Source organism: Thermobia domestica, chromosome 18 (genome assembly GCF_964235325.1).
Source record: "Thermobia domestica chromosome 18, izTheDome1.hap1.1, whole genome shotgun sequence".
Lineage (NCBI taxonomy): Eukaryota > Metazoa > Arthropoda > Insecta > Zygentoma > Lepismatidae > Thermobia > Thermobia domestica.
This window is the reverse complement of record NC_137471.1, coordinates 53,831,051-53,845,984: the sequence shown is the minus strand read 5'-3', so window position 1 is coordinate 53,845,984 and position 14,934 is coordinate 53,831,051. Positions and strand designations below refer to the sequence as shown.

The 14,934-nt window shown below is 34.2% G+C and overlaps 1 protein-coding gene across 1 annotated transcript; it reads left to right on the top strand.

Moving 5' to 3' along the window:
* Positions 1-977: 977 nt before the first annotated feature.
* On the top strand, positions 978-12,934 carry Fitm (acyl-coenzyme A diphosphatase Fitm). Its single transcript, XM_081745851.1, has one exon. The coding sequence runs from the start codon at positions 1,032-1,034 to the stop codon at positions 2,265-2,267; it is 1,236 nt and encodes a 411-aa protein (XP_081601977.1). The 5' UTR covers positions 978-1,031; the 3' UTR covers positions 2,268-12,934.
* The last annotated feature ends 2,000 nt before the right edge of the window (positions 12,935-14,934 follow it).

The following is a 14,934-nucleotide window of genomic DNA, read 5'->3' as shown; positions in this document are numbered from 1 at the left end:
TGATATAAAATACTACATGTAGAATGTTTAAAGATTGTACGAGTCTGGGGGGGGGCAGTCTAAGTGGCAGTCACGGGGGCAGAAGTAGGTACTAGGGGGGCGCTCGCCCCCCTTGCCCCCCTCTGGCGTCGTCACTGATCCCCTTGCTACGGTAATGTTCGCAAACTTCTTGAACTCGTTTTCTTTAAGTCGTAAAGTATATACAGACGCAGTTCATATGATTTCCAAAACAGAAATACTGACGCTAACAATGGATTTTAAAATAATAATAAGTAGAAATTTAAAACCACGAGTCGGCACCTCTCTCAAGCACGTCTTATAAGAAATGTCTGATGTAGCATAATGGAAGTGTAAAACAATAAGTTCAGAGTATCTAAAATGATCCACTTTAGGCCAAAATCTTTTTATTTCTGTGCTCTGGTTGGAAGCTAAACAACCCATAGGATGAAAGAATGGAAGTGATTTTCCAGCTCCTTGTTTGTATAGCAAAACTAATTGGCTACACAAATCTTCCGAGAACATTCCGTTTTTAGGTTAGACGTATTAGTTCTTGCAGGTTGATTTTTTTTTTCAATCTGAAGAACGAAAACCGGGACAAACAAGCGCCCCGAAAGCCTTTTTCGGGATAGTTAATTCTTTCATTGGAAACCGAGACGTCTGGCAACCCTAAATTAGATAAATACGGGAGTCACTCCGTACCAGTTTTTTTTTTTTTTTTTTTTTTGCAAAATTCTGCTTACTATAACGCAACGCAGAAAATGCAAAAAGAAAAAAAAACTCATTATAATTACTATCTCGATTATTGGAAATTAAATAGAAAACATTGCGATATTCTATATGGCAAATATAATTTCAAATTGTATTATTTGCGGTCCCTTGCGCTTCGCAACACGTGTAAATGTAAATTATCGGGTTTTACACCAGAGAAGGAAGTAAATAACACTTCCGTAGAGAAGGAAGTAAGGCTCCTTGGTAACTGGCAACTCTGACTGCAGAAGAAAATTGCAAGGTAAGTGCATTCGTGCAGAAATATGGCATCTAAAAGGAGACCTCTGCATCCTACTGCTAACACATCTAGTGGTCTTAAATTTCGTCCAACTACAGAATCTTCAAAATGGGACTTCCAAGGGAAAAAACCACTTCCAGAACCAACATCTATCCAACAAGTTTTATTGATGATGGTGATGCATGTTTGTAAAAAGGCACTGTTTGTCGATACAAGTGTAAAAGTTGGTGTATATGGTGGAAGTTTGTTTATAGTCTCTTTAATAGCGGATGTTTTACCATTTCCGAAGACATATTTCGCAAGATCGGACAATATGTTCAATCAATATTTTGTGAAATTGGCATGGGGTTGGACATTAGTGTTGACAGTACCATATGTATTTCTCACAAGCTTTACTTACTGTTGTGGTAAACGCGACCGGGTTGTAAAACATCTTATCAGATTAGGAGTTGGAACTTTCATTTGGTGGTTTTGGACAAGCTTGTTTGTGTATATTGAATCTACTTACGGAAGATGCAATGTGAAGTCTGAATTATATCAGACGAAAAAAGCATGTTTGGCGAAAGGGTTGTATTGGCATGGTTTAGATCTATCCGGTCATGCATTTTTATTGATATACAGCAACCTTCTCATAATAGAAGAAGCGCGTGCGATTATCGGCTGGGAAGGGATAAAAGATCTGATAAGGAATGAGGAATATGCAAGAAATAGTAGCGATGTAGAGGACAACAGACCATTACGTGGGCTACAGGACGATGAATTTATAACGCTGAAAGCATCTTACGACAAATTTACTCCTTACATCCGCATGTTGTTTATTGCGATGACTTGTCTTGCTGTATTGTGGGATGTAATGTTAATAGGTACTATTCTGTATTTTCATATAATGATAGAGAAATTTTTAAGTGGTGCCATAGCTATATTAATGTGGTTTTTTACTTACCGTTACTGGTACACACTTCCTCACGTTCCTCCTAGTTCACCAGGAGAAGGACTTTTTCGGTATCGAGATTTGAAGCAACCAAAAGACGTACCAATAAGGAGAAGAGGGACAATAAGTAGTTCAGTTGGTAAAGGAGATCTTCCAACGTTTATGGGAATGCCTTTGTATGGTTTAAGAAATCAAGAAAAACCTGAAGAAAAGGAAGATGGATCTGCGAACACCTCTGCGGCTGGTACGGGTAGTTCTATAAATCAAACAACATTTACAAGCAAAGGAAGCAATATTGTTCCAACGCCAGGGCCTTATAAAGGCGTGTAGAAACGTAACATTGGGTTGTGATTTTCCCGAGATTTTGACTAAGGTATGGAATTATGAAACATCCCTTTTCCCGGTGTTTTTCGTTAAGGTACCTATATTTATATTTACGTTTTTTTCTTTTCATTTTTCATTCATTGTGAACTTCACGTAATTAATACTTCCTTCATGTTCGAGTCACTCCTGAAAGCTGTGCGTTATTCTATATTAAATTTCTGTGATGAAATATCGGTAGTAATTAAACTTTGTGAACGATGAAAATATGTAAGTAACATTTATATTTTGTGGAAAAAAAAAGAGTATTTTTATAAATCATAATAATGCTGTTTAAGAAGCTGTTAATCATTATTTTCTATGGAATCATTGGATAATTAAATGTCCACAGTACGAATTAGATATGTCAAGTCTGGTCGTTAATGAAGGATGGTTCAGTGAATTTTCAGTTGGTTTCTTGCTTAGTTCATGTCAATATACCTATATCTGTGGCTTGGGTCTAAAAGGGCCAATGCCACGTTTTGGCAAAAATGAGATAGGCCCTACTCTTCGTTTTTAACTTCTATAAATGGATGTTTTGTTGTGCAAGGGAAGCAAATAACATAAAATAGTTTGGAATATATACTACTCATATTGATATTTGTTTTTCTTGCACAAGAAAGTATCCATTTACATGCGTTAAAATTTGACGAACAGCTCATTTTTGCCAAAAAATGACGTTGGCCCTTTTAAACCAAAGCCAGAAATATATATCATTGAAAAAACAAGATGCAAAAAAACAACTTAGTTAAGTCGGATGACTGTCATTGTTCCACTTATCTAATGCAAACGTTCATTGTTGATCAGGGGTTAACTTTTACATTACACGCCTCAGTTGATATTCTTACGCAGACACGAAAAGTAGGACTGAGTTAGAAGGGAAGTTCTAAAATGCCGGTGAAGGTGGTTTCTTTCTTTATCAGAGCTGAATACTCAATTTTCATAGTAATGCCAAGCTAGCGATAGCGAATGAAGGCGGTTAGTAGCCAGTGGTTAAGTGCTGTATCGCGGACCTATTTTAGGAAATTTATCGCGACAAGGGAAGAATTTATTTAAGTTTGTGAGTGAAAGTCAGGTAAGGGCAATAGTAAAAATTAGGAAAGTGGGTGTTTTTGATGTAAGCGGCACTGAATGTGGAGGCGGATGAACTATTTCACGGAGAGTTACACTTGTTTTACTATACGGATCTACAGATTATAAAATGTACGAGAAAATTTGGGGAAGTTTTTATTTGCCATTTTATGTCGAAAACAGGACCCAACAAACCCCTGCGGGGCTTCTAACTCATTCCTACTACTACGACTACGACTTATACTATGGATCCGTAGAGTAATACTGTACGCCTAATGTAGCGTAATCTAACGTCACTTAATATAATCCAACCAAATATAATCGAATACAGTACATTTTCGTACTTTTTTTTTTTTACGATTTTCAAATTGGTCCGGCGATACAAAACTAATGCCGTAGGCAGGTTGATTATTATTATTATTATTATTATTTTTATTTATTACAACTCAATGGATATGGGTCGGTGTTCTTCAATGCTGTCATTTAGAAATGTGTGATGATGAGTTGTTGTTTTTACAGATAAGGTATGCACGGTGCAATTGTAGGAGGATTATTTACCAACTTGTGGTAGATTCTCTCATCAAGCTGGTACTACTTTTTATCTGCGTCAGAGCAGGGCGAAGAAGAACCCGCTCACGGGTGCGTCCGTAGAAAGCAGGCGCGTTATGTAAAGTGGGCATCTGCATAGAAGATTTCTTTGTCCCAACATATGCTAGTACAACGGTTTCTTCTCATAATTGAATGTAGTGCCATTGTTCGTGTCTCCGTAAACATAACAACAACAACTGGAGCGGGCTTTATAAGTTAACCTATTATTAATAAAATTAAGATATTGGGTCATACATATCAATAAATTTATGTATTTGGACGTAATTGTATAGACTACAGTTGGTTTAAGTGATATCATTAGAATATGTTTGTTTCGTAGACCAGGCAGCATATTAATTGGGTTAACATGTGAGGTATTAACGCCGCATGTAAACAACATGAAACTCTTTAAACCGAAGGTATATAGCTATATTGAACTTGCCTAAACTGATCTCTGAGAATGGAAGAACGTAGCTTGTTCTTAGAGAACATAAATATCGGAAGAGACTTTTTGGACGAAGCCTCCATATGGACGAACGTTTTCTGTACACATTTCAGAGAAGTGACTAAGCCAAAGAACATATTCCCTGATGCCAGTATCAAGTATTTGTATTCACATTTTTGCCTCCTTTTGGATGCCTTCTTCATAGGCTCGAACGTTAAGAGCCAGAATTGATATAATTTTATTCTCTTTACAATAAAGAAGCAAGTAAACAATAATAATGATAATAAATAATGCTCTTTTCTCTCACATGCAAAGCTGTAATTTGATCAATATTCTAATAACATCTGATTATATAAACAATTTTGATAAAGAAAATAAAGTGTTCACTTTGAAACTATTCGCACATTAGCTCTCTGCATACTTTGAAAATATCAATAAGAGTTATTTAATAAAATTTCAATTAATTGTTACGAGATTCTATAACTTTGTATATTAGAAGTATTTATTCCAACTTAATCAGCATTACTGGTATATTCAATATTGTTGACTCTTACTAGTAGTACCTGACTGAATGAAATTTACGTCGTCAATCGAATACAGTAGGTAGAAATGCTTCGTACATTAATATATATATATATATATATATATATATATATATATATATATATATATATATATATATATATATATATATATATATATATATATATATAAGTGTCCAAATAAGGCAGCTAAATTAATATTATATTGAAATTTTTTAGGGGTTGATTTTGTGTTAATTTTCAAAAAAGAATACTTCAATATAAAAATATCTTATAGATAATAAAGGCATTCTGTAGTATTATTGTGTACTGAAAAGTGTCTGGGCTATGAAGATTGTTAGATAATTTGCTCCAATATTAGTATATTTTTGCTCACATTCTGTTGATAAAATTTTAGTATTGTGAATTATTTAATATTCAGTAGTATAGTCTGTAAAGTTTTCTTTCAATCTTTCCATATTTATGTAATTTCTCAGCAATAAAGAGCCATTAGGGGTATTGATAAGTCTTGGGTAAGCTACTTTTAAAGTATAATCGCTAACAGGGCGCAAAATCTCCGGTCGCCTTGGCGACTAGAAACTTAGAACTGGCGACCAGTGTTTAGTAGGAATGGTTTCTGCCTAAACCCACGGGGCTGCGCAGTTTCTGTTTCGCACGAAAATAATTGCCACTGAGTGGGAGAAAGCACGGAATGTGAAGTCTTCACGTTGTAATTCCTCTCTCCTTTTTCACCCTCAATCGAAATGGTAGTGCCTCCTCACGCGTCAGCGTGAGAGATTGTTTCTCCCTCTGTTTGAAGCTATAACAGCTCGGGGGACAGCCCAGTGTCTAGAATAGATCAACCAATCACGTCACGATGTCAGTGACAAACAAATAAATACATAAAATTAAAGTACGTAAGAAAAGTTTTAATATGTATATGAATTATCCAATTCAAAATTGATTATCCTGAATCTAATTGTCTGGTTTTTAAATTTTATGCCCTGATGTAATATCTTTCTTTGTCAGACCAAAGGCCGAGGGACTGGTAATTTGTATATGAGAGATACTGGCAACCATTATTTTTGGATTGGCAAGCTCCTCTAACTTTGAAATTCTGAGCCCTAATCGCTATATTACTTAAAAAGCTAGAATGTTTCTTAAGATATGAATTGATACATGTTTATAATAAGGTGTAAATGTACTGTTTTATTTACTGCGTGTAATATCTACTGATAGAAACTATAGGGCGCATGTTTATAACCTTTTGCCTCCGTCTTTTCTTTTCAATTGGGTATTTCCTTTCTCTGAGCACGTCGTCAGTCCATTTTTGATAGACCCGGCAATAGGACAAAAATGGTGGTAACGGCATTTCCAGAAAGGAAAGGAATATCTAATTAGAAAGAAAAGACGGGGACATAAGGTAAGTTACCTTATTACTGCGTCTAATATTTGGTGTACTTTTAAGTGTACTGTTTGTGTTCCGTGACACCTTTCTCAGCAGATCTGGGCATACTCATCTGTAGTTCATCTCACTTTGAATTTACCTCTCACTATTTAATGTAAATTCGTTGCGCTAAAATCTAACCTCTCCCCTCCCCAGACACCTCCATCTTCACAAAGTGCGTGTTGGAAGTGAGCAAGATTTCCACAAACTAGTACAAAATTATATCTTTTTTGCATAGGTTTTTCACAGCAAGTTTTCAAAATAAAAGGAGTCAAGTGCAAGGAGTTTATATTAAGTATTGCAAGATAAAATTCTGAGAAGTGAAATCAATTTCTGATGTGTTGTCTAGATTTGTTGAGAAAGGTGTTATGGAACACTGAAACAGTTCAGTTAATAATGGATTAAATATTAGACACAGTAAATAAAGAGTATGTTTACTATTTAAAATGTTATCTCAAGGAAAAGTACTCTTGTTAGAATTGCAGCTACTTCATGGAATTAAATCCATTAGATATTTTCTGGAATTTGCTGAATTCCTTACAATTTACAAATATTGTATGACTTTCATTTGTGCAGATCTCTTTTCATGCGCAAGTGCTTTTATTATTATTATTTTGAGAAAAAGGAAGATTTGATTTTTGTTACTTTGCTGTACAGTATCTGTTAGCAGAATCTCTCTCACATAGTGTAGATCTCAAAAGTCAGAAATTGAGAAGAAAAAACGTCGAGATCTATGTCGTGGAAAACTTTCTCCTGACTACTTCTCTACATTCTTGATTTTAAAAGATTGCTTGCCCACAATTACATGCCGACCCCAGCTAACTGGGAAAAAGGCTGAGCAGAAGAAGAAGAAAAATTACACGGTATTTTGCTGTTTATGTAACAAGTCGCCATCTCCAATAATAGCTAGATACTTCCCTAAGCAGATCTGCAGCTACGGTAGGGCCCCGATTATCCGAGAATGAATGGTTGAATGGGCTGTACTGCAATTAATATAGGTATGTTTGGTTATTGTACTGTACCTCAGGTCTTTACTATTATATATACAGTACTACCCTTCATTTTGCAGAAAGTCTATTATCCAGGTCGCCGAGGTTAGTCAGGTCCACATTAGATCGGATAATCGAGATTCTGCTCATCTTAAAAGAGAAATTTACGTATAATGATATGTGAATAATTATTTCGCTTTCGCTTGTGTGAACAATATGATTATTGTTCATAAGTTTTGTTATAATATCCCAATCCTCGACTAAAATTTCCATTTACGTGTTCATTTTTGTGTTCGTGTCTGTCTCTCTGTCTTCCATTCATTCATTCAAATGTACTTCTGTCAATTAACGGCGAACACTTTTGCAAAATCTGTTGTCCTGTATGTTGTGCTTCAAGGAGTTCAAATGTCTCGAATAGATCTGACATAGCAGCATTGTAGTAATTGGTACCGGAATCAAACGTCATATCAGGACTCTAGAATTTACTCCAGTTTACTTTTTTTTTTTTAATTACTATAATAAGCAATTACCAGTATATAGAATTTCTTCTAAAGTAGACAATTCTGTTCAAGGAAAATTCTTGTGTTTAGATATTAAGAAGAAGCAACATAAGGTGTAATTGTGGTGGAGCACTTTTGCCTTATTCATAAAGACGAAAGATGTAGGAAGTTTCGTATCATCAATAGACCAAATGAATAAGGACGCCTTAAAAAAATTGGTAGGATTAATTACTATATCCGATTTTTCGAAATACTTCTTTATATAAGTAATAACAAAGATCTTTTTTTTCTCTTTGTTCTCGTTCTCTTAACTAAGTAGGTATATTAAAATAACTTGTTACAGTTACTTAAAAAATATTCTAGTACATTACTGTGTGTGTTACTTGCTTCCCAAGACTAGTACGGTACCGATTGAAAGAATTCTCAAGGAACATGTCTTATTAGTGGCGGTAGTACTGTTGCTCTGACACATTGTAAGAAGCATAATTCAGTCTATATAGTGAATATAAATAAGTGTTTCAAATCTCTTAAATAGTGTGATGTGATTAATAAATAACAAGCCACTTCCAGCCCATTCATAATGAATGCGTAACTGCCTAATATTTAATATATCTTTTAACGTAACGGAACAATATCTTTGAAAAATGATGACAATATATCATGACAAATCTTAATTGAGGTTTAAGGTAGGAATATTTCAATAGTAAGTTCGTAACACGTAAATTATATCTATTTGCATTCCACAAATAAAGATCGATAATATGATACTGTGGGTAATGAAATATATTAGTACATAAATTAAAATATGTGTATATTGCATTTGTATCACATGCGAGAATTTAGTTTTGATTGTTATATTGCCTATGCCAGTACGAAGATGTTTGGTTTATGAACATATGTGGGCTGGCTATGGATTCATGAACCAATGAAACTGATCAGCAGCAGATACGAGCAGTAGGTCAAACTGAAACCCGGTATACATATATAAAGAAAAGTCCCTGTTTCCGTTATATGGATAAAAAACAACAAAAACAACCATATAACATCATATCATCTTAATGTGAGTGATAAAGGGGGTGCCCACTTTTTTATTTAAGAAAATTATAATAATCCCGACAAATGTTTGGTGAGATGGTTACTATAATGCTTTAATTAATCCTTTTCCTGCTGAATTTTTGAAGGATTTTTCAAATGAAACCTTGAATGAACAATTTTTATAAATATTTCTCGATAGTAAATAACTTTGTCATGCAATCTCTATGCCTGTATTATCATAGAATAAATATGTATTATGTTTAAGGTCTTAAGGAAATTGTGTGGTCTTCTTGGTGACTTTGTAGTTTGCTTGTGACACAAATACCCGGTGACTGATTATATTGTATTATTATAATGAGGCATGTATATTATTTGTTATATAAGATGATGAGATATGGTATGGTGTAAAGGATTAATTTACAGTACATATGTATGCGTACATTGAAAAAAAAAATGTATTAAGGTTTGGTTTGCTTTTATTTTATAAGTGATTTTGTAAAGCGTTATTATTCTGATTTGAATGGATTTGTGGATGTATCTTGTGATAAGAAAAAATTATGGACTTTAGGAATATTTCTTTATAATCATCATTAGTAATATGCTCCCATTGATTACTATTTTTGCGTTATAAAATGAAAACAATTAAGTGAAAGGGCATATCAATTCCAGTTGCTTTCATATTATTTATTGTAAACATCTGTGTTTAAAAGAGAATCATTTTTCCGAGAACTGCAGGTGATTCAGTTCTCACGCTGAGCAATCGTTTATTATTTTTAGTTGAAGTAGGAGGTGAATTTTTCTTGTTATCGAAAAATTACAATCACATTAAGCGGTTTTGTAAATAACCAGTTTTTTTTTAAAGATTCCTCCAAAAGAAAGATTACTTCGAGTCTTTCATTTGAATGTAGCAGGGCAAGTTTTAAGCGTATTGTAAAAGTGTAAAGAATGATTATATGAAGTAAAAGTTGGAATTTAACAATATATTTGTAGTAAAGTTACCAGAAATTACAGTACAATAAATTCAATCAAAATTTGTGATTTATGAAGGATTCTGAAACTTTAAATTCTCCTTATTTATTATCTCATGACTTACCTGGTTAGTTTTCGAAGCCAGAGAACTAGAATAGTAATTCCATTGTTACTACGAAATAATAATAATAATAATAAACTGTAGTTTTAATGCGATAGTACTTAACGGTATAATTTAAATCGTGTTCCAAATAAACTCAGAAATGTTTTCTTGGCGTGTTTCTGCCAAGTTATTGTGGTCTACCCAAAAAGGTAGAATGTATTATCATGTAAGTACTTTTTTTTTGTAATTTAAATTATGTTCATTCCTGTAAGGCAGGTAACATTATGGTTAATTAAGTAATTTGTAAAGTGTTAGTTAAAAAAAATGTTTTAACCCGTAAGTACTCACGCCCTTTCTGAGACACTAGTATTCGCGCGGGAGTCCAGTAGCCCCCCAAATTGATATTTGTTTTATTACAATAAAATATATATTTTTTTAATAATTAAGACAATGTAGCGTAACTCTAGACATGTTTCTAATAATATTTGCTGCAATCAGATTTTTTGAACTCTTTTTGAGACATTTTATTAATATTTTTTCATCAGGACTTCTGGCTAGCAACACAAAAGTTACCTGGTTGGGGGTCTGTGAACAACCCGCGCGAGTACTTACGGGTTAAGGACGAATGTTTAATTCCGAATTTAATGTTGTCAGATAGAAATGTAATGAATAGAAATGGAATTGCTTTAAGAATTAAAATTTCTTTATGTTAAATATGGTGAAACAAGAAGTTCTCGGCACGAATTGTTCGGATATAGCTTGTATGATACAGATAATAACTTGTATAAAGAAAGATTTGGAGCAAGGTCATTTTGACGGGAAAGAGACGAAATAATGCAAATTAGAGATATTGTACGTTAATCAGATAAAACTGAAAGCAGCTTCAAAGAAAATATATGATATTTACGACTCAGGATGGATTTTCTAGTTTCAAGGATATACGAAAGAACTTTTCGGTGAAATCAGTCGGGTTTTCTCTGTCTCCGTCCGGAAATTATAGAAAGTGATTTCTACTTAAACTTATTTTCGTCTTAAGTGGCCATTTTCCGTATGAATAAATCAAGCTAAACTTGAACCTTAAACGTAGGTAATACAGTTTGACATATTTTGTTAAGATTAACTAACACTCACCCCTACAAAGTACGAAAAGCAACGGAACCTGTAGCTGAGCTAAGGTTTAGAATGTAATTTTAATTTTAGTAAATATATATATATATATATATATATATATATATATATATATATATCTCTTGGAACATTGTTGGTCTCAGTGTTGAAATGATTAATAGAGCCTATACAGGACTGCGGTCCGGGTTAAAATAAAAATTGTTGTATTTGCTAAAACTGCCAAAATGTTACGAAGTAGCGAAGAACAAATAGTAGTATTATTTACGGAATGAGTACACAACTATGAGTAAATTTTACTATAGATTTTTTTTTTTTATTAATATCGCCAAGTTGTGAGTTAGTATGCGTAGTGAGCAGCAGCATTTCAATAACTTATTGCTGAATTTAATACTTTTTGAGGGGAAAATGATAAATAAGTTGAATGAAATTTAAAATAAAATATTTGCAGAGCTAAAGCTCTTCATTAATGTCTAGCTGTCGAAGGCAACAATAATGATAATTTGCCGAAATGATACAAAGAATGCCATAATCCAGGTTTTTTTAAAGGATTGCCAGGGTGAGTGTTAGTTAAAGTTGAACCCTTTTACGAGAGTAAGTCAGAAAGGATGTGCGTTATTGTTCTAATGTTGTCAGAGAGAAACGTAATGAATCCAGATGGAATTGCTTTAAGAATTAAAATTTCTTTATGTTAAGTATGGTGAAACAAGAAGTTCTCGGCTCGAATTGTTCAGATATAGCTTGTATGATATAGATAATAATTTGTATAAAAGAAAGATTTGGAGCAAGGTCATTTTCCTCGCTCGCAAGCCGATAGATGGCACAATTTTCCAATTTTCTTCATTAGTGGAAGGTTTCAGCGTTATCACTTCACTTCGCTTTGCGTAGTAACCGTGACTTCGGTAGCACAACAGAAGAACGTTGTTCCATAAGCCGTATTTTGTGGTCTGATGAGTGGATTAAAAAAAAAAAAAAAAAAAAAAAAAAAAAAGTTCAAAAGCGGTCTACTCTTCCCTCGTTCTTCACGCTGGTTTGACCGCTTTCGAACTTTTCAATCTACTTGCAAACACGTAGCCGTGGTAAAACATTGCTTCAGTATTGTGCTGAGAATCTTCTATGTGATTTCAGCTCATGTTACACGTTCAGACCACAAAATACTGATTGCGGAATGTTCTTGTTCTGTGGTGCTAACGGGCAGTGGTACAGCCATGTCGCAACAGCGCAAAGCAGAGTGAAGTAATAATGTTGCGACTTGCCACGATTCCATTGCTCGGCTTGTAAGCGCAGAAAGCCGTACACCCAACCTACAAACGATTAGAACAAGAGTGCACATACTTATTGACTTACCACGCGTTCATTTTTTTTTTTTTTTTTTCAATTGATTCAGATAGTTTCAGCACCAATGAACACTATGAGATCGAAAATAATTATATTTGTTTTGAAATTAAGATTTTTTTTTTCTTTGTAATCGTTTACTCGTTAATTCGTTAAGATAATTGGTATTCGTTTGATACGCATGGATGGATGTTGAATAGTGAGATAGTGTTGGACTTCCATAACTGAGTGAGTATGAACTAGCATATGCAATAGCACAAACTTTACATCAACGATACATGTATTGCATAATAGTATTGCTATTCTGATTGCAGAAATGTAAAAATATCTTTTTTAAACTTTCTAGATTATGAAATATAAAATGTTTTGTGGTGTGTGAAAGACGAGGTAATTTGTGCAGTGCACTTTGTCAACGGACGTAACAAAGATTTTGCATATCCATTTTTGTACTAGTTGTTTTGTCACCCAGCATGTTATATGAAGTAGATTAAAGAATATTTCTTACCTTACTCCGTGTTTACTTCAAGTTATGTGAATGATTGTTAATTGATGATTTTAAGAACCTAAGTGTATTATATTTTCATTTCATAGTTTTGAATGTAATTTGCACCAGATAAGATAAATGAGACCACCTTTTTAATGAGTTGATTTTAACGTCCCATTCAGCAGCGAGGCTATATGAGACGTGGACCTACTGATTAACTTGGAATCCGAACCACGAGCTCCCGCCGGGAATCGAACCCGGGTTTCCACGCGAAAGACGCGTATTTTAACCGCTTAGCCACGAAGGAGCTACTTCTTTTTAATGATTAATGCGTAAATTATATAAGCTAGCAATTACTCCTCTTCTCCCTTTTTTGCGTAGGAAATTTTGAGCTCTTAAAAATTTGTATTTTAATGTAGAAAATAACAGTACGTTCCACCTTTTTATTATAATACGAAAAACAAAGCATTTATTTACTGTATTCTGAAGAGGAAACAAAAAGAAATCAAGCATCAAAGGAAGTGTCAAATTAGTGGACGCAGTGAATTTTCTACTCCCAATGAATACCTCGTAGAGCCATTATAGTAATGTTCAAGAGAAAAATGGTTTAATAAAAAGCTTAATACTATTAGAAATAACTGTTCTGAAAATGTAACAGTTAAATTTCGTGGAGTAAATTTATCATTTACAAGTTAGGTATAAACTAAAACTTAAGCTAATATATATTATAGATATCCCACATTGACTTGACACTTAGTCTTCCGTCCCAAGCGCTGCTATCGGCTGAAGGAATTCCACTCGGACGACTGCACAGCTCTCTCGCTTAGCAACAGCTGAACTCTTATTTGAACGTGAGTGTGAGCTTTACTTTGCATTTTTGCCACGGGTCATGACATTTTGGCAGCACTATAGTTCCCCGTATGTTCATGCATGAAATGTCTTTAGCTCCTGAAACATATTATGAACTCCTGACTCTGTATCACTTGCTATAACGAATGTAAAGTAGAAAGTTTTAGGAACCAAAAATTGGTCTTAAATGGATCACCAGTACGATACTATGAATCTAGAGAAGATAATTTGGTACAGAAGCGGTGAATATTTGTTTTATACCACGAGTTTCTATATCCGTTCTTTTCAATATATGTTTCTATTCCTGGGAAAAGGATCAGATCTTCATAGAATAATTGCTGTTGTTATTATTAAAGCAGTATACTGATTGAATGGAAGTCTATGTTGATCTCTTATCAGTTCAACTAACAAGGAACCCTAGGTATTTATCAGAGCCCGATTTTCATGAAACTTTGTATATAGAGAGTACCTCGGGAAACTCGCACAGCCAAAAGTATAGCTGCAGTGTCCAAGACGTTGAGACACTAGAGCTCGAGAAAGATCAAATGTGGGACGTCAGCACATTAAGGACATGCTGAGAAAATGCAAGTTTATCTTTAAAAGTGGTCATGTAACGACACAAAATGAGCATACATGGATACGAGATGGTAGATATGATCTGTTATGTTATAAAAAGAATATCCGCTATCTTGAAAGAGGCCATGTTGAAGCTGGTGCGATTGGTGTAAATGAGGTCATGCGACGCATTAATTTGAACGTAAATAAACACAAAAACGTGTTGATGAAGTCTGTTGTGGGACTACGTTATTCCTGTGCTTCTGGTAGAGTGGTTTAGGTACAGTACAAGATGAGCAAAGTGTATCTCATGACACTCGAGCAGAGGAGGGTATGGAGCGCTATGAGTAGACTGATATGACGTTCTGATTTCTATTTGAATTAATGGAAATATAATAAATAGTTATAAGTTAATGCCGACCATGGCATTATTATGAAGATTGAACCCGTCATATCAGCACATCCACACCAATTACATGTTGACTCTGACACAAAGCATGTAGTGCTAAAATTATATTTCGCTCTGTTTTTCTACTTACACTGATCCCACTCATTGTGCTCCGTACCCTACATCTGCTAGAGTGTCATGAGATACATTTTACTCATCTTGTACTGTACCTA

Excerpts from the sequence above, each read along its gene's own strand:
- Fitm (XM_081745851.1), top strand. The coding sequence starts at position 1,032 with ATGGCATCTAAAAGGAGACCTCTGCATCCTACTGCTAACACATCTAGT.